This window comes from Rhododendron vialii, chromosome 5a (genome assembly GCF_030253575.1).
Source record: "Rhododendron vialii isolate Sample 1 chromosome 5a, ASM3025357v1".
NCBI classification, from domain to species: Eukaryota; Viridiplantae; Streptophyta; class Magnoliopsida; order Ericales; family Ericaceae; genus Rhododendron; species Rhododendron vialii.
In genome coordinates, this window is record NC_080561.1 from 16,533,825 (window position 1) to 16,554,495 (window position 20,671).

The 20,671-nt window shown below is 38.2% G+C and overlaps 2 protein-coding genes across 3 annotated transcripts; both read right to left on the reverse strand.

Annotated features, from left to right (window-relative positions):
- Positions 1 to 1,994: 1,994 nt before the first annotated feature.
- On the reverse strand, positions 1,995 to 3,296 carry LOC131327636 (uncharacterized). The gene is made up of 4 exons (XM_058360782.1): positions 3,219 to 3,296; positions 2,550 to 2,953; positions 2,323 to 2,463; positions 1,995 to 2,223 (listed from the first exon to the last, which is right to left on the reverse strand). Exons 1-4 carry the CDS (start codon positions 3,294 to 3,296, stop codon positions 1,995 to 1,997), a joined length of 852 nt encoding a protein of 283 aa, XP_058216765.1.
- Positions 3,297 to 11,557: 8,261 nt separating this feature from the next.
- On the reverse strand, positions 11,558 to 17,489 carry LOC131326227 (ras-related protein RABD1). Of its 2 annotated transcripts, XM_058358921.1 has the most exons (8): positions 17,321 to 17,489; positions 17,130 to 17,202; positions 16,403 to 16,450; positions 16,253 to 16,300; positions 14,488 to 14,559; positions 13,727 to 13,882; positions 12,622 to 12,725; positions 11,558 to 11,840 (listed from the first exon to the last, which is right to left on the reverse strand). In XM_058358921.1, the coding sequence occupies exons 1-8, from the start codon at positions 17,332 to 17,334 to the stop codon at positions 11,747 to 11,749; spliced, it is 609 nt and encodes a 202-aa protein (XP_058214904.1). In that variant the 5' UTR covers positions 17,335 to 17,489; the 3' UTR covers positions 11,558 to 11,746. The 2 variants fall into 2 exon arrangements, with proteins under 2 accessions (XP_058214904.1, XP_058214905.1); XM_058358922.1 differs by lacking the exon at positions 16,253 to 16,300.
- Positions 17,490 to 20,671: the final 3,182 nt, after the last annotated feature.

The following is a 20,671-nucleotide window of genomic DNA, read 5'->3' on the forward strand; positions in this document are numbered from 1 at the left end:
GACCAGAGGATAAAAGAAGTACAAGTACTTTTATACTTAAAATAAGATTTCTTAAAAGACTACATGTCCTATACGTACTTTAAACAAAATATATTAATGAAAAGGTTATTAACCAATGGACAAAAGTTACCCTAGCATTATAGACCAAAGGATAAAGAATAAAGTAAGTTTAATGAGAAAGTTTGAAGTGACAAGGTTGACTTCTAGGAAACAAGGTACAAGATTCCTTTATTATGACTAGTCAAATCAAATTTATTGGAAGATTTCCTATTCACATCGGTACTTTATTGGTCAAAAGACTCTATTACCCAAGGGTCACTAACTTCCCTTATGGTTATAACCCAATGGGTAAAGGATCCAATGAACTAGGTAGTTGGTTTCTAACTAATCGGTTTAGAATCTAGTTCTATGTGCTCGGGAAACTACTTAGTCAATGGTTAAAATTTAGGGACGAAAATCTAATTATCACGAAATATCGAAAATATAGAAGGAATATAAAAAGTAAAAATAAAATTCAAATATTTAATGAAATTTTTATTGACCAAAATTCAGGGCTGTTACAATCTATCCCCCTTAAAACAATTTCGTCCCCGAAATTGGCGCGCGCTAGGTTTCGAATAGGTGAGGGGTAAGATTAAGGAACGAATGAAACACCTAGGACGGTTTGGCACTACACAGCTACCGCTTAGAGGCTTCGGCAGGTACTAGAAGTACAGCGTTCAGGCATCCCTCATAATCCTCTGCATGTTTGTTTGATCGAATCACCTTCTTTTACAAGACGGAGGTTGAGTAGGTTCAGCCGTCGAAGGACTCGCCATGTAGTACGCTCTTGATGAAGTTTCCATCCAACGCCAAATGCAAAACTTCTACCAAATCATTATGCGGGCTAGTATCCCACAAGCGTTCCTAGTACATCCTTGTTGAACTTTCATGCTTCTCGATATTAAACCTATTTCCAAAAATAGGAAACAATGGGTCCATAATCGTAAGGCATGAGTATTCCATCCTCATTCCGGGAATAAACGAATTTCAGCAGGCAATCCTTGCAGTACTCTATGAACTCGGATAATATGAATGAAGGCAGTGAAAGAACCTATGCAGTCATGGAAAAATAAACCTTCCTAACCTCTCATAGTCGAAGCGTGCCTTCTTTCTTCTTCTCGAATAATGCTGGTGCTTCCCATGGTGACGTACTTGGCCTAGTAAATCCTTTGTACATCCACTCCTTCGATTGGGTCTTGAGCTCCTTTAGCTTGCAGGGTCATTTGATACAACGCCGTAGAGATTGGTGCGATTCCCAGTTAAAGTCCAATAGAGAAGCCAATTTCCTTTGAGGTGGTAAGCCAGGAAGTTCCTTAAGGATAACATCGGCGTTTTTGCACACGATGCGTGGTAATCCCACTTCCCTTCTATCGGCTTCTCCTTACTGGAAACTAGCGGCCATCCAAGTAGTGGATTCTGCCACCTTGATCTTTTCGTCACCGCACTCGCCATCTGTCTATCCCCCTTAAAAGGAAATGAGTCCTTCCTAGGGTATAGGCTGTCACTATCTTCTGATGGCAGTCTTTGACCGTACGACGTGCAGATTGCCAGTCCACCCCCAGGATTACGTCGATATCCGCCATATCGATCATTCTAAGATCGCAGATCAGGCGCAAGTCAGCTACTTCTAGTTCGCACTCTCTACACACTAGACTAACAGCTATACTCCCCCTAACAATGATGTTATCTTCATACTCGCATTTAGGGGTTCTATTTTTAGTGCTAGAGTAGTTACGTAGGCAGTAGCGGTAAAAGAATGCGATGCTAAAGCTTGTACGTAGGTACTATCATAGCGTACCTTGGATTACAGAGGAATCCTGCTCTCGTTCCTCAGACCGCAGCGCAAAGATATGCCCTCCGGTGCTTTGCTGGTATCCCATGGGCTGCTTGTCCTTATTCTGCCTATTCTGTTGCTACAATGGGCCTCTAGGGTTTTGCTTCACAAAATCGGCCTATTCGGGTTGTTGAGCTTTCTGATTTCCAAAGCTTCCATTCCCTCCTCTTTGAAGTTGGGGGCAGTCGCACTTATAGTGACCCATAGCCTGGCAGTTGAAACACTGAACTGTCGCTATGTCTCTACCACCTCTCTTTGGTTCGCCACTTTTAGGGTTAGCAGTTCTCCAGGGTTGGTTGTTCTGAGACGGGGTAAAGGGTTTGGTGGAGTAAGGTCCATGATTGTCACTGAGAGTTTGGGTGCAGATTGGTCCACCAGTGCCGTCAGTAGCTTTCCTCCATCAGGTTTTGAAGTCCAATTCCTCGCTCTCTAGCCGGAGTGCACACTTCACCACTTCAGCATAGGTGGCGAAGGCTTGAGCTACCACAGCCTTTCGAGCAGTCGTCAGCCCCCACTCGAACCTTCTGGCTTTCTTGTCTTCGGTCGGTATGGAGGTTAGGGCGTAACGGGACAGTTCCTTAAATTTGCTGCGTACTGGGTGACGGTTAATGTTCCTTGCTTGAGATTCAGGAACTCTTGTTCCTAGGCCAGGCGAAGAGGTGTGGGAAAATACTTGTTGAGAAATAGGGTCTCGAACTCAGTAAAGGTCATGGTGGCTACGGCGTGGGTAGCCTCCATAAGATCCCACCAATATCGGGCTTTTCCCTTCAGCTGATAGGTAGCTAAGGCCACACGATCTCCATTCTGGGTAATTCCGAGGGTTCTGAGGATCATTTTGACCTCATTCAGCCATGTCTCAGCCACGACAGGGTTGGTGTCTCCGTGAAAGGTCGGAGGTCGACGTTTGCAGAACTCGTTCATCGCTTGGGCTCGGGTCATAGGTTCGTCATCGTGGTTTTGGTTTTGGCAGTTAGCGTTCAAAGCAGCTATGAACGCTTGCACGATATGGGCTAGGTCGGGGTTCGCGTTAGAGGGTTCTCCGTTATCGTGTCCTAGTCCACTGCGTCGGCTCACCATCTACAAGAAATAATCGGAAGGGGAAGGTTTAGTCTACCGAATTGATTTCCCTTTTGTAAAAGGCGCTTCCTTCTAAGGTCAAAAGTAGTTTAACAAGTAGTATGCAAAGGTACTCTTTTAAAAATAAAGCATGTTTTTCATAGATAAGAACATCATACAACATAAGCATAGAATTCTACTACAAGGCAAGTAGAGACACGAGATTTTTCCTAACACAAGTTGAAAACGATCCTAATCCTTAACATCCTACATCCCGAAGGATTACAGTTGCTCCTAGGTCGGCCTCAGATATGCCTAATTGGCGTCCTTTGCTTTTGGGGTCTCGTCCTCTTCGAGATTCCATTCACCTAACAGGTTTTCCTCCTCGGTCACCTCATTGGCGTCCTTATCACCTTCGACTTCTTCCTCCGTAACTCCAACCTCAAAGTTCTCCATCGGGGGTAAGGCACCAAAGAACTCATAGAAAGCAAACAGGATAGGAAACATTTCCGAAAACTAGGGGTCCTCCTCCATGGGAATAGGGGTATTCTGCTACACCCTCATGAAATCTCACTTTTCTGCGAGTATAGCAGCAATGAAGTCAGGATTCTCCACTAGTTGAGTTGTCATAGCTTCTATGGCGTCCTTGAGTTGGCGAGCTCCAACCAATAGGTTAACTAGGTGGTCCATCTACAAGGAAAGGTTTCGACCTCAATTAGTAATAGAGTTTCATTAACTCTAAAGAAAACTCTTGAGTTTCTAAGTCCCACATTCGATCCTTGATTTAAGTCATCATCCAATTGTTCAGGAATTCCCAGCTCGGCGGTACTGCCAATTTCCGCGCCTTGCTTCAATTTGAGGATTGTTTTGACAGAATTCCACCCAATTTGGGATGGTAAACTTAAACTCAATTCACGTTTGTGCAACGGTTAATCTATCTCATGGTTCTACCCATTCTACCCATGGCCCAGGTTTTGAACCTAAAGCTTTGATACCAAGTTGTAACGCCCCAAATTTTGGGTACGTTAATGAGGCATTTATTACATAATAAAGAGAGTCTGGCTCATTATTACATCATAAATACATCATAAGTAAAGGGTACATTTACTCAACAAGGGAGATAGCTAGGGTTCCTAACTACTGCTCCGCTTGCTCCTCCATTCTGGCAAGCTCCTCTGCTCCAAAAGCTTCCATGGTGAACTGGTCGTCTTGAATATCTACAAGGTCTGACACATTATACCAGCGTCACCACCGATATAATATGTCAGGGTCACCAAAGGTAACACCATGACCTACAAAAGCTCAGCAGAACAATCCCATACCCACTAACCCATAACTTACAAACAACAGGTTACACAATCATCGATTTCCACATGATACATGTATACACAGCTAACAATGACACATCCATATTCGTTAATCAACTATCGTTGGTGTCCAAGATTCTCCGAGTTTCTCCTACGCAACTTATCGTAGACCGTGTCTCCATTTTCATATACAAATCAACATTTCCCAAAATTATTTGTTTAACACACCCAACCTCGGTTCCACCGTTCCGGGTTCCCGAGTATCCTCACAGTGGTTCCGCCGCACCGGGTTCCCATTGGCACACAATTGCATTGGCTCCATAACGCGGATTACCAAGCCACACACTCAACCTCGGTTCCGCCGCGCCGGTCTCCCGAGTATCCTCACAATGGTTCCGCCGCGCCGGGTTCCCATTGGCACACACACACACACACAACTCACATTATGCACCAAAACCGGTCATAATGTAGTTTCAAAAATATTTCCTTCCTCATAATACATTTCCTTTCATTAACCACACCCTAGGTGCTATGTTTCTACTTTCTCGGTTCTCGTGTCTCGATTTCATGCAAAGACTCCACGGTAGGACAAAAGTAAGCATGAAACATTCTAACAAGATCATCCAATTCTATAATATACCACAAGTAACACAATCGATTCATGTATACAAACTTATACTCCTTGAAATATCAAAATACGAATACTTCGATTCACATGGTAACGTTTTAACTTTCGAAAACCGTTATTTCTTAGAAATTCAAAACTACAACATTATACTTGAGTAAGTAAGTAAGTAAGGATTTCCTTACCGTTCTTCTAGGCGGTAGTCGGCTACGGAAGGTTAGTCGGTGGTCGGACGGAGTAACTTCCTATGGTATGCCTTCGGGAGCTTCGAAAGAGACTGGTTTCTCTCGAAACTTCTTCTTGACTAACACTATTCTACTTTATGGATCGAAGGGTGGTCGGGTGGCGGTTTAGTGGCGGCTTTGGATGAGTTTCTTGAAGAACACAAGAAGACTTAAGAACAAGAAGAACAAAGCAAGAACAAAGGATTTCTTGTGAGAGAAGTTGAAGAATGGAAAGGTGTGAGTTGAATGGCATGGGAATGACTCTATTTATAGCCAAAACTTGGGCTCCCTCTCTCTCTCTCTTTAAGGCCGGCCCCCCCTCTCTCTCCATACCTCAATCTTTCAAATGTCAAGCTTGATTGAAAGCTTAATGGGTTAGGTCAAGGGGCTGCCTAGGCTTGCATGGCTAGATTGTGTACCTTGGATGGGATTTTGGAAGATTTGGTGGATGGAAAGGAGAGTTTCTACGAGATTTGGTGTTAAACAAACATAAAAGGGCAATGGAGGTTAGATTCTTGGCTAGGAAGAAAGATACACCCATGGATTTGAAAGATGTAAGAAGATCATGGTGTGGTACAACCAAATCTCCTTCTCTCTTTCCTCCTCTCTCTCTCTCGACCCTCTCCTCTCTCTCTCTCTCTTGCAAAAGTACACACACACACACACACACACACACACACACATATATATATATATATACACACTTATGTACAAATAAACATAGAATAATAGGTACTTTGGTACTTGAGTCAAGGAAACTTAAAGGCTAAGATTTTCTTTTAAAACAATAGAATTAGCACATGTACTTAGCAATATAAATATCCAACCAAGTACATATATTTATATAAAACTAAGGTACTATGAATCTAAGGAGATCATCTTCCCATTAAAATAACAAATAAGTACTAGTATGAAATAAATCAACAAAGTACTAGGAAATCTAGGGTTTAGACATATCCCAATATTTCATGCATAAAAGTACATGGGAATCCAAATCTTGATTATTTAAATAAAAACTTGTACCTTGTTGGAAGATTAAGGCTATTACCCAATGGGTAATAATTCCCCTTGCGGTTAATGACCAGAGGATAAAAGAAGTACAAGTACTTTTATACTTAAAATAATATTTCTTAAAAGACTACATGTCCTATACGTACTTTAAACAAAATATATTAATGAAAAGGTTATTAATCAATGGACAAAAGTTACCCTAACATTATGGACCAAAGGATAAAGAATAAAGTAAGTTTGATGAGAAAGTTTGAAGGGACAAGGTTGGCTTCTAGGAAACAAGGTACAAGATTCCTTTATTATGACTAGTCAAATCAAATTTATTGAAAGATTCCCTAGTCACATCAGTACTTTATTGGTCAAAAGATTCTATTACCCAAGGGTCACTAGCTTCCCTAACGGTTATTACCCAATGGGTAAAGGATCCAAGGAACTAGGTAGTTGGTTTCTAACTAATCGGTTTGGAATCTAGTTCTATGTGCTCGGGAAACTACTTAGTCAATGGTTAAAATTTAGGGACGAAAATCTAATTATCACGAAATATCGGAAATATAGAAGGAATATAAAAAGTAAAAATAAAATTCAAATATTTAATGAAATTTTTATTGACCAAAATTCAGGGTTGTTACTCTCTCTCTCTCTCTCTCTCTCTCTCTCTCTCTCTCTCTCTCTCTCTCTCTCTCTCTCGGCCTCTCTCTCCTCCTCTCTCTCTTGTACTATGTATGTATATATGTATATATGGATATATATATATATATGTGTGTGTGTGTGTGTGTGTGTGTGTAAGACTAATCATGTTTAGGTCTAAGTAGCTTTATGAGTCCAAGGGAGAGTAATGATGATAGTCAAGGCTTTCAAGTGCTAGACAATACCTAATGGTCAATACTTCCCCTAGAAGGTATATATACAACTATATATATATAGACACACATACATACACATACTTAGTTAGGCATGCTTAGGTACTAATTGGTCCTATTAGGCCTACGAGGAATGTGTAATGATTAAAGGTGACTTCCAATGACAAGAACATTGTCCACTGGGTAATATTTTCCTAGAAAGTGCATATATGTACGTAGTCATGATTAGGGTAGGCTATTATATATATATATATATATATATATATATATATATATATATATATATATATATATATATGCCTAGAAAAATCTAGGAAAGGCTACTTATAGGTCAATAATAGGTTCAAGGCTATTACTTATGGAAGAAAAGATATGATGATGAATCATGGCCTTCTTGATGTGACAATACATAATGGTTGTTTGGAAGAACAAACTTGGTCTTGGTCTTGATTCGACAAGTTCATGATAACACTATTTTCTAGACAATAGAAAATCTTATTTCTATTACTCAAAGGATAAAATTTACCATACAAACTATTATTCAATGGGTAAAGAGGTAATGATGAGAAAATATATTCTTAGAAGAAGTAATGATGAGTAATAAAGTCTTGAAATGACTAGTCATGAAAGTAAAATGATTTCCGAGTCTAGGGTTGAAAAGGTTCAACTAAGGTATAGAAAGGTTCATTAGGTTCATCTAGGGTTAGGAGAATGTAACTAGGTTGAATGGGTACTTAGGTTTCTCTAACTAATCAGTTGGAAACTAATTCTACTTACCAAGAAATATATTTTAAAGATTTTATTTAACTTGCTAGGAAAATATACAAGTGCTTCTACAAGCATACTTGTCTTTAGAAAATGACTAAATTGTCCGGGACGAAAAGATATAATTTTATAAGTCTCAAACCTAATTATGACGGATTATTAGAAATTAAAAAGGAATTTTAAAAGCAATTTCCAAGTAATTAAAAAAATTCAAATATTTAACGAAAATTTTTATTTTTCAAAAATCAGGGTCGTTACAGGTTAGATGCAAATAATCTTACTCTGCGGGTACCTATGTTAATTTGGAGAGTTCTAGTGCTTTGTATATGCAGAGGCCGATTTTGGTTTGAGGGGGTTTCTCAGACTAAAGCCAAGATATACCTCCCACTGCAACATGTATTGCAAAGCAACAGTCGAATGGTAGAATGACTTATCATTGTCCAAGGTTATTGGGCATTCGAGGACCCCGAGCTCCAATAAACTGTGTCAGTTACCCAAAACACCTCAAGGCGACTAGCCAGCGTCGATGCATATGAGGATGCCAAAAGATTGATTAATGAGATAGGATCGCAATGTTTGCAAAATGCCTTTTAAAATGTGGCTCACTTTTATTAATCGTTACTTGGAGAAAACTACTCAAGCGAACAATCGGAAAAGTTTCAGTCAGGATTGGTCGGACGCGAGGATCCTATTCAATAACCATTCCGTTCTTCAGCAGCCCGAAACTCACTGTTTTGACAGACTTTTACGAGATTGTTGTCAAGTGTATTAAACTCGAAGTATAGACTAATGAAGAAAGTCCCCAGCAGAGTTGCCTGTGGGCACACGCCCCGAAAATCGCACGGGTGCGCCCTTTTTTTTGAAGCTCGGCGAAACGCTGAATTCAGAGTCGCCACTTGGGTTTGAAGGTCCGCCACCCAAGGAACTGAACTTGAAACATTTACTACGTTATTTGATTTGAAAAAGGCTTTTAGACTGGCCTGTCGTCACCTTGATATCTTAGGTTCAGGAGCCAGGTTACATGAGGGGAAAGGTTTTAAGGCGCCCCTCTCGCCCAATCTAGAGATCGATCTCTACTCGAGCATTTGTAAAACATTTGCGATTCTTTCTCATTAATCAATTTTTAAGCTAGTTAGGGCGAGGAAACAGTTTAAAGGGATTAAAACTGTAACAAGTTTACAGGATGTGATAAATGGCATGCTTGCTTATTGAAACAGTTAGTATAGGATGAAAACAACCTCCTATGGGACTTTAAACAAACTGGAAAATACTATTTTGGGGTATCGTGAGCAAGAAAAAACTAGCATGCACTAATCAAGTCGCTGCATGTTGATCTAACTTGCGCGCTACACCAAGACCCACGCGCACCAGTAAGTTCAAACCCATAGCTCTTATTTTCAACCCTCTAGGCTCTGGAAATGACCAGTGCACACCCAGGATAAACTATGCAATTTATTGACAATTAATATACAGTTATAGACAGTTTGAATGGGCTCAGAGGCCACCAAAGAATAACCACCTCATAAACAATGTGGGGATATAAAATTGAGGCCAAGGCCTAGTTACCCATGTAAAGGCCAGCCACTGGTCTAAGATGGACCTGCGTGCACGGGTCACCCATTGTCGCGCGAAGGTTTGAGCCTTCAAACCAATGCTTGATTTTGCATGTTTCTGGGTTCTAGGACATGTCCAGAAAGACTCCAAGGGTATTCCATAGTAGCAAGTACGAATATTGAACTAAAACTAGCAGTTTTAACCAAGAAAAACAGTAAACTAGTTTTTAGCATGCTTGCAGTGATATATATAGAAAGGAGAGCATAAAATAACAAGACCCCAGGCCCCATGCAAGATCTGCGTGCGCAGCCACAGAGTGGCGCACGCGTACTAATGACCGGCGCGCGCTAGTCCTTTTCACTATGGTTTTTGAAACCTTGCTAGTTTTAGGGCCAGGATTTGATATTGATTACCAGCCTTGACCCTGCCAACCCCCCTCAGGGATCAGAATAGAAAGCAATACAAATGTGTTATACCTTTGGTTTTTGGGTTTGAAAGAGTGATTGAGCTTGAGTTTGAAAGGTTGATTGGATGATGCTTGATGGAGGTTATAAGCTGGTGGATGGAGGTTATAAGTGTTGTATTGCTTGAAGCCTTGAACAAAGGGGTTTGACAAGAACTCCAAGTGGTAACCAAAGTGGTGACAAAGCTTGAACCCTTCACTTGTGTGTGTGTGAGGGGTATGTATAGGGCAATGGAGTGAGAGAGGTGTAACAAGGCAAGTAATGGCTGGTTGGCTTGGCCACCAAGTCTTCCATCTCATAAAGGAGAGGGGAAAGGATGATAGGAGAGGATGAGAGAGGGGGGACATCCCTTGCCCGTATACTGCTGTTTAGAAGAATAAGAATGCTCTGTGGGGTGTAATAGACCCCTGATCATGGCAAAATCTGGCTGGCAAAAGGTGATGGGATGGGATTTGGCCTGCGCGTGCACTGTGCTAGTCAACGGTCAAACTTTGACTGTTGACCAACATGCGACACTTTGACCAGCGCGCGCTGGATGTGAACAAGTGCATGTCAGTAGGTTAACTGGCTTTTGAATCAATTAGGCTTAAAAGGGTATTTAAATGCTCGAAACTCAATCACATTAACATTCCCGATGTGTTCTTGATCAATTTTATCTTTGGGGAATCAAAAACCAAAAATAAACTAATCGGAAAACTCAGATTGGGGTGTCTACACAATGGTAGGAGCAAAGTGTTGAATTACAGAAGAAGAAACGTGGTCGGAATTACAATTGTCGACAACCGACCAAGAGCACAGTGCCAACAATCGAGGGGTAAAATCATCCAAATTGGCAAAAGTCATCTAATTGCCAATGTGGTTCTTTTATTATACAGTTAGAATATAGGTGTTCAGATCATTTTACATGCATTTTGACTAATCTATAAGGGGCCCATTCCGCGATCAACCAACAAGGGATTATTTAAAACCAAAACAAAATTTTGTATAAACTGGCCCCGCAATGACTATTAGGTACTTTCAAGCACCATGACATTATCTCTATGATACTCTAAAAAGGACCGACCCTGCTATGGACACTGACCATGCACACCCCAACATACGGGGCCGACTCTGGATCTCGCATAGATAATCCGAGCTGTTCAATAATTTTAAAATAATTTTCCGAATGAACCTGTGAAAAATCAACTCAATCCAATGTACTCCATCCAGTCTTCCAATTATTCATTTAGATTACATGATCTGCACCCACACGTATCGAATTGAACTAATTTTTCGCAAGGACACTCAAGAAATTATTTTAGAATTATCGAACGGCTCGAATCATTCATGTAGAACCCGAAGTGAGCCCCACGTGACTGTCGGTGCACCAGTGGTTGGTGCCTTTAGCATTTTCGGACAAGGACGGCAAACTCTTACAAATCATTTTTCTGCAATCAGGGTGTGGCTTTCAGATCCAGACCAAGGTTTCCCTCCTATGTTTTCCTCCTTAATGAAAGGATGAAGCAATTTCCCTCCCATGTGGGTCAAAACAAAACTTGGTTCCCCTTCCCTCCCCAGAAACTACAGAAGGATAGTTTCCGAATTTCAAAAAGTGAAAAAACGCTTGTTTCAAAAACACAGAAACCCAAACAAACACCAAACACTTCCAAAAATATGTTTCGTTTCCCATCCAAAGGGAAATACCTCCGGAAATTCATGATGCAAAATTTTCAATTTGAACTTCGAACAAAGGTAACTTCTGAGACTGGGAAGCATGTTTGCATCTCACAAGAAATAGTGGCACACTCAAACGTTGTCACCTATCCAAGTTCATCATAACTTCGAACTGCTAAGATTTTCAATTTCCCTCTCAGTTAACAAAGAAAAAAGAAGTTATCAAAGACAGGAAAGAACAAATGGGTATGAGATAGAGATCCACATGCCATACTCCAGTCCAGTTAAGTCAAAAAGATGTTTTAATAACTTGCTTACTATGGTACAGGAATTAGAAACACAACAGAATAATTAAGCACAGCAATTGCTCTTCTGCTGGATTGGCTCCCCCTTGATCTGAACACTGCCTGTTGACTTCATGTTTGCACTTGGTTGGTTACCCATTCTGCATTTGTATTTTAGAAAAGCTAATCACAAATATACAAATAGGAGTATATAATTACCCAAGTGTGAAGATTTAAAGGATAATAAGCATCACAGCCAACTCCAAGGAGGCCTGTATGGTTATCACATCGTATTCGCTTATTGTCTTATTTGCTTGTTTGTGTCTGAATCTAGATACAAAATAAACAAATAAGATGTGACAATCAATCGGGGCCCTAAGCAAACAATTGAGCAGCCCTAGTTCAATACACATTGTGGTTTAAGTCGTCGCAATTTCGGTGGGGCCTTGGGGGTCACATTGTCCGGGTGGAAATAATTAAACGGTGGGATACCACCATTGTAACTCGTACATGTTTAGTTATTCGGAAAAAAAAAAACAAAACAAAACTCATACATGCAATTGTCAAAATTATGAACAAATAAAGTGATGATGAGAATCTTAGGATACAAATAATTTACAGCATGGAACCAAAGAGAGCGTATTGCTATTAATCTACACCGTACTGCCAATCTAAAGTACCCATATATACTGGTTTACAAGCAGAACTAAAACTAAAAGTCTAAAACCCAAAAACAATTCCAAAACTTAGGGGGACCTGAATTAGAAAAGCAATGTTTCAGCCATACATTTATCAAAAGAATGAAACAAAAAAAAAAAAACAGAAAGGAAAGTAGCAAAGTTAGAGATAACCGATAAAGACTATAACAACTAGCAATTTGAATTGGTAAAAGATCTGATCATTTAGAACATGAAATAAGGGAGAAGAGACAAGAGTCTTTACTTCCTCTTAATCTCAGCAGCCATAGTTAGGAAAGCCTGCTCCACATTGATAGAGTCTTTTGCACTGGTCTCAAGGAAAGGAATACCAAGCTCATCTGCAAAAGCCTGTAATTCATCCATTTTGAAAACAGTGGGACCAAGTTAAACCAGAACAAGAAACGCTATGAGAGAGAGAGAGAGAGAGAGAGAGAGAGAGAGAGAGAGAGAGAGATGAATAAGGTTATTACTCATATTTAGTAAAATAGGCTGTCTGTAATCTGTATGATCATCTCCACAGGAAAAGATACAACAAAATTTCTGTTACCATCAGTTACAAATTTTTGTTATCTGAATAACGAAGATCATCAGAGGGCTAACACCAACAAATCAACTCCCTCACTAAGTATTACTAACACCATCTTAAAAATCCTTGAGAGGCACATCATCAGACAAGCAGCCTGATAAGAAAACTAACATGGTTTTCTCTTATGAAAAGCTCTTGTACGTCACAAGGCTCCCTTGTGTCATTTGCTTTGTTCCTAACATCTAAAACTGTGAATGATCATCTTTCTTCAATCTGAATTCTTTTCCACAAACTATTCATCCATTTCAAAGCCAGTAAAATGTTCTCGAAATTATTTGAACTGTCCAAATCCAAATTATTGCCACTGTTTGTATAGAACCATGCACATAAAAAAAGGAAAAGAACATTTCCTCACAAACTAGAAGCAACAAAGCAACTAGGTTATGAATTACAAAACATCTAACCTATGATATACCACCATTTACAAAGGACAAAATCCTTCTTAAACATAGCTACTCTTCTTTCATGTTCATATCATACATGTTTCCGTTTTATATTCAGTTTCTTGCCCAACTATATGATCCAATGTCACCATTTTAAACTTCAATTACATAGAAGTGTTGTCAAGTGAAGATACAGAACACATCAAAGACAAGAATTAGCAGGTCTAACTACTCAATAGTCAATAGCATGCATCCAATCTTGAAATGTCAAGATGTATGATAAGATGGATTCCAATATCATGTTATTGGAAAAATGGTGATGCCACTGTTCATGCAATCAAAATTGAGCACATGATAAAGTTCTGACAAACAGAGTGTACCTTAGCTGTCTGGGTGTCCACAACCCTGTTCTCAACTAAATCACTTTTGTTCCCAACCAGAAGCTTGCATACAGTGTCATTTGCATATCTGTCGATCTCACTCAGCCACTGCTTGACATTGTTGAAGCTCTCCATTTCAGTGACGTCGTAGACAATCTGTTGCAAATCTCAATACATGTAAGAACTCTTACCAAGTTAAAAAAAAAAAGAGACCCAGACGTTACGTCAAGATGATATCAAGCACTCGGTCATGTTCTTGAGCAGGATTAAGTTCAACAAAGGATTCATTGATATGGTTGACACCCTTCTTTCAAAGTTAAATAGCACAGCATTTATATTCCCCCGAGACAACAAATGTATTACATTCATGTTCTTGTGAGCGTGTTCTTCCTCGCAAAATGAAAGACAAACCAGCAAAAAATGATAAAAGTTGCTTCTTAGATGGAACCTGGAACAGAAATATATCCAGACATACAAGCATATGATATAAAATAAACATAAGATGGTTTGAAAACAGAATTTTGCTACGCATAACTAATGTAATCTCTACAAAAATAAGAATTACTGAACTACAATCCGGGTATCATCAATATTATCTATGACTAACAAAAAGAGCTTTAAAACTAGCTTTGTCTGACACAAAAGAGACAATAGAGGTCATTACTACATTTCGGTCTTCAATTGTGACTATATAAGCAGGAAGAGAGATCCATACAAGAAAGCAATTGTTTGCATAAAGAATACTACAAGTGATTTCTTACAATAATTCCGTGCGCCCCGCGGTAATAACTGCTAGTAATTGTCCGGAAACGCTCTTGTCCAGCAGTATCCCACTAAAGAAGACAACATCAAAGTACCATTAGTATTTCTAATAAAGCCTGAAGCAGAATATGAAACAATGCTTACCTCTTCTCCTGCTAATGGTCTCCAATATTGCTTTGAAAGCAAAACAGAAATTCCCCCCAAAAATACGATGCAGGTGATGAAAAAACTCCAGATGGAGTTTGTTAAAGAGGGCATTGAAGGCTGGACTCTGGTGTTATCAAGCCCAAGTCCCACTTGAAACTCTTTCGTAGTCAACTTTAAACGTTGGTAGTATTATTTTATGTTTAGTAAGCTGCTGCTCCCTATGAACAGGTTTCTTTTTCTGTCTAAGTTACAAGTATATTGGGTGAATTTCGGAATATGGACTATAAGCTTGCTTAGACTCTTCTGTCTTTCTTCTTCTCTTTATTTCTGGGACTCCAGAACCCATACCCTGGTCAAAGTGACCACCCATGTTCCTGAGCTATAAATCTTACTTCACAAGCCCTAATGCTTTGTTCAAACTCATCAGCATAACAACAAACAGCCCCAGTGCCATCATAACGCCCAGGACAATCAATAAACTTCCAGTGTCCGTTTTTATCCATTCCAAAAGGCTAAACCTTTAAATACACCATAACTAAAAAAATCCAAACAATTAGCCCCAACAAAGCCCTAGTGCTACCCATATGGTTTTGTCCTTATTGTTTTGCAAACTTTTAGGAGGGTGTCCTTTGCAGTTTGCACTTCTTGCATCATAAAGGAGACTAATACAATAACCCAACCTCAAATAAAAAACCTGACTTTCACTAAGAACGCACCACTTCAAGCCAAGGTTCTGAATACTGGAGCGGACATGGTACCGGTTTTGTTATTGGTATGGTACGTACCAGAACCGGAATAATGCCGGGTACCGTTTCGGATTTCACGCTATTAATAAATATGTATTAAAAACATTAGATATCTTGTTATAAAATTGACTATAATCCAACTATATTAATGTTACATACTTTTTTTGGGTAAGATTAATGTTACATAATTATATAAAGAATTGGCTTAAAAAATTTTAAAAATAATGGAAGTAGGATAAAATGGTGTGCACCTGTTACATACTAACTTTTCTTCAAAAGGTTTATACACTTTCCAACGCAACTATTCAATTCCATGGTAATGTTTATCTTTCCAAAACAAGCCTTTTCGGTTCAAGGAGGAGAAAAAGGCAGGGAACAACAGATTTTAGAAAGGGAGAAGAAAGAAGAAGACTTCAGGCACGATTCAGTCAAAAAGAAACCAGATCTGAAACTAACAGGTTTCAGAAACAAAACTTTCATCTTCTCTCAGTTCACAAGCTGCAAGAAAAGCCAAGAGAAATGCTCCGATCTTCTATTCTCTGATTTCCCTATTGTTTTTTTCTGTTTTTCACTGTCGGTACCGCTGGAAACTATCGAGAAGGCCGGAACTTGCCGGTACCAATGGTATTTGCCGGTAAGTTTGACAAAACAGAACTGCACCTCAGGTGTACCAGTTTCTCTCCAAAACGAGACGTACCACGGAACGGTATTCACACCGTTGCTTCAAGCTCAAGCTTTTAGTTTTACTAGACAAACGCAAAAAGCCCATATTTAACAAGACAAAAAGAGGTACACTAGACTAATTATAGCAAACAAATCCCCTTCTACCTGTACGCATAATGTATATGTTCAAATAACTATAATTACTTACAATCTGTAGCTTGCTTGTCTTTCCTTCCAGCTCCACAGTCCTAATTTTCTGTATTAACCCCCGAATACTATTATGCAAGACTATTATGCAAGAGAACCAAACCACACCGAGTAAGGCACAACATATAGGTAAGGATAGAGAGAGACTCACGAAATCAACTCCAATGGTGCTAATGTAACTATCAACGTACGAATCGTCCTGAAATTGGCAAATTGAGAAATTAATATCATCCTCTCTATAATAATTAGGACATTAATATTAACGACTCCTACTGCAATAATAGCAATAATAATACTAACAATGACGGTACCGTCAGGAAGTAGGAAAAACTATTGTTGCACTCTACTTTTTTATAAATGCACTAAAAATTTTGCTTTTTCTGCTTGTGTTATGTTTAGTATTATGAAAAACTACACGGATCATCTTGGTCTCTCTTTTTTTGCCAATTTCTCACGGGTACTCTTAAAATCACGTTCTAAACACATTGAACAACTCTAATCATCAAAATTTGATCGGAAAAGGAGAAGTCCGCATTTTAGCAAGTTGTGATCCTTCAGACTTTTTTATTTATTTATAAATGCACTCCATTTTTTGTCCTTTCATGGAACCTTTATGTGTAATTCATTCACTAAAAGACAAAAAGTGGGGTGCATTTATCAAAAAATGGGGTGTGAAAATCATTTCCCAACAAAAATGGTATACTTTCAGAAATTAACTCCAACTGCAACCTTAAATAATATTAAAGGAAGAAAATAATAAAAAGATGCATTGGCACACACACAAAGTACATATATATATGCGATTCTGGATATTGTTTTAAGAGTTTCTGAACGAGAGAGAGAGAGAGAGAGAGAGAGAGAGAGAGAGGTCAACTCACAGCGAATCGGAGAAGAAGGCATGATTTTCCGACAGAAGAGTCACCGATTAACAAAAGCTTGAACAGATAGTCGCTGCAATCGACAAATACATACAACATTCACAAAGTGCACTGATAAATGTGTAAGAAACTCGGAAAGTAAATAGAAGAAAGCATCGGAAAAATTCTGAGAGAGAGAGAGAGAGAGATACTATTCGTTGCTCATGTTTCCTCTGATCGACAAAGATGGAAGTCCATTCAGAATGAATCTATCTCTGTGTGTATGCGTGTGTTTTGTAGAGGAAAACAAATGGAAAGAAAAGTAGTACACTAGTGGTCCACTATCCAGTCTCCACCCCTAGGAGACCAGTACCTTTTGTCTTTTTGTATCCCCTTGTGGGGCGTTTCGCTTTTTTTTTTTAAACATTTTTTTTTTCAAAAAAAATGTAATTTCAAGTTCAAATATAATGAAAATAAAAAATAATAATTTTTTTTGCACTGTTTAAAAGATCTTAATGAGATCTATCAAACAATAGCATATTGGTAAAAAAAATTATTTACATAAACACATAATTTTTGAGTTTGAAATTACCTTTTTTTTCAAAAATTTCTTTTTCTATGGTTGAAAACCACCTCTATTCGTCTCAAATCCTTTTTCACTTTTTTATCACTCAAACAATTGTTTGGCCTTGTTTGTTTGCTAGTTTTGGATATTTTAATTTTGGTAATGGCTGCAGAGATAAATAAGGTAATGATTGGAGATAGATGTAATAAGTAAAGACATAGAGAGATAAATAAAAGTAATAATTGGAGAAATAGTTCATGATTTACCAAAAAATAATAATAATTGAAGAAATAGAGTAATGATTGGAAAGAGAAATAAAATAATGATTAGAAAAAGTAAAACTAAAACAAAGTTAAAGTTACAAAACGAACAAAGCCTTTATATCTCACATTCTATAATAATTTTTACGATTTCAAAAACTTTGTGTAATAAAATTATTTGAGATCTATCAAACAAGATCTATATTTGATATAAAAATATTATAAATTAAAAGATATAACCAATTGTTTGAGTGACGCAAATAGTAAAAGAGGACCAAAAATTTGGGACGGATGAAATATTTTTCTTTTAAATGGTTTTGACCAGCTTAAAAGCATCTCAATTTTCCCTTCTCGGTCTAATTAAAGACAAGTCATCTAAGATGGAACTAGAGAATTCATAAAAAAATTCTCTCATAGGGTTTAGTCCCAAGAAATTACCAAATTTCGAACTTAAGATATCAGAATTTATAGCTATTCTTGATGTCACTTGAGCTAGCCTACGAATTGCCTAGTTGTTTATTATTGCCCAGCGGATGAGAGAGGTGCTGGAAACAAGAAAGCCTGCATAGAGTCGATATAAGAATCTCCCTCATATCCCATCATTAAAATCTTGTCCAAATCCGTTTGATATTACTGTAGACAAACCAACTTATTGTTAAGTTTTTTCCAAAAATCAAATTGAAATAAGTTACTACTCAACTTGTTCAGTTAATGATACATAAAAAATTATAATTACTCAAGCTCGACTCATATAAAGCTCGCTTGAGACCGATTCCTCTCATAAAAACCCTTATACATATTTTAAAGTTCGTTAAGCTTTCAAACAAAGGGAGATGCTTCGGTGTCTACCCTCTTTTTGGAGGACACCGTAAAAATGGCATGACAAAACCAATTGAAGTATAACTAAAACCATTAAAATGTATGACTAAGGCATAACAAAAAAACTTGGTACCCATAGAACCGGTCATTGGTGGGGAAAAAAAAACCTTTACCCCACCCCTTTAACCACAGTTAACATTTTTATCATCTACATTTCACCTGTTTCGAGCCGGCCACCACCACCTCCGGCCATCTCTCTCCTCTCCTCTCCCTCCAAACTCCTCTATAAATACCACCTTTTTCATCACCTGCGAAACTATTAGTAATTTATTTTAATCAACGGGTATCTATAATCTTAACGTGTGGAGATTAATAAGTATTTAATATCATGAAGCTCTTAATATAATTAAGATAAAGACGGGAGTGTGTTACCCAGACAGCAACCTAGAAGGGGGTGTGAATAGGGTTGCTAATTAAAAAATTACCAATTAAAGACTACAAAGGCAAATAACTAATTAACAAATATATAGAAAGAGTTAAGAAGCGCAAAACCAGTTTATAGTGGTTCGGTCTGAATTTGTCCACGGTCTAGCCTACTCCACTTCTCTCCAAGGCAATCGCTTGAAGGTTCCACTAATAAAAATGAAATTACACCAGTAAGCCTTGCGGGTTCTTACAATTACCAATGCTCCTAGCTTTCCAAAAGAGCTAGACAACCGCAAGGATTTAAAGTAACCCCTTCCAAAAACAAAACCCATGTTTTTGGAATTACAAAACTAGTGTTTGATTTCTCAAACACTTAATCTCTCAAAAGATAATAGAATTTGTAGCTCAACAATTACAACACTCCTTAAAGAGTAGATATAACAATTTGCTCGCAAATCTCTCAAAGTAATTGTATGAAAAATGAAGTGTAGAAGATGATAAATATAGCTCTAGCAGAGTTTTGAGTAATCTGGTGAAACTTGGTGGTTCTGTGTTTTCAGCTGATGAACCTCTTCACTTTTTATAACTTTGAGTATTTGGACCGTTGAAATTTTTCCATTGAGATGCAGATCTCATTTTTGCTAATATTGATCTTCATTTTATTGCAAGTGATCGTTGAGCCGAAATCCACACATGCAGGGATATTGTCTTTCCTTGAATACAGTAGAGAAATGTTGAGTCGTATTTTTCCACGTCGAGTATTAACTCCCAAGCTCTCAAGTCCACAATGGAAGAAAACACTTCAGACTAAAATGAAGAAATTGGTCGACCATATTAAAGATGTCCACTGTGCAAGTTTTTACTTTTGGGCCAAATGGGTTTTGATTACATGCATGCACAAAAGCCAAAAAACTATTTTTTTTTTTTTAAAAAGGAGTTCTTTTATTATGAGCAAGATAAAAAAAATGGGGCCAGGAGACTTTTCTTTCAAAAAGAATTTGTACACGAGCTGTACACATATATTATTTTGGCCACACACAAACAAGGATTTCTTTCTTTTTATGGGTGAACATGTATTAAGACTTTTACCCTTTCAATAGAGATTTTATAAGAGGATTTTAACCATGCATTTTAAGAAATCAATTTTGTCGTAAAACATAATCAAAATGTGTTATTTCTAATAATCTCCCCCTTTTTGATGATGGCACAAAATATGAATTTTTTTTTTTTAAAAGCAGTGATAAGTAAAGAGTGAGCGAATGCTCCCCCTACATATATGCTCCCCCTCAATATATGCACCTATAGCAGTTATTTATGATCAACGAGTAAATATAACAATCAACACATCATAGTAAACAAATTTTAGATTAGCCCATAACAGAAAAAAATAGCAAATAGTAAGATAGATCAAATAAATCTTCTCTTTTCCTCCCCTTGTGACATCATCAAAAACAAGAAAAGCTCAAAGGAAAAAAGAAGAAGCTATGTTTCCA

Coding starts and splice junctions, on each gene's coding strand:
- LOC131326227 (XM_058358921.1), bottom strand. Junction 16,451..17,129: donor GCCTTCTTCTCCGATTCGCT/GTGAGTTGACCT, acceptor TGCCAATTTCAG/GACGATTCGTACGTTGATAG. Junction 16,301..16,402: donor GCACCATTGGAGTTGATTTC/GTGAGTCTCTCT, acceptor GGGTTAATACAG/AAAATTAGGACTGTGGAGCT.
- LOC131327636 (XM_058360782.1), bottom strand. CDS start 3,296: ATGGAATCTCGAAGAGGACGAGACCCCAAAAGCAAAGGACGCCAATTA. Junction 2,464..2,549: donor GAGACCCTATTTCTCAACAA/GTATTTTCCCAC, acceptor CCCAGTACGCAG/CAAATTTAAGGAACTGTCCC. Junction 2,224..2,322: donor ACCTATGCTGAAGTGGTGAA/GTGTGCACTCCG, acceptor CCAAACTCTCAG/TGACAATCATGGACCTTACT.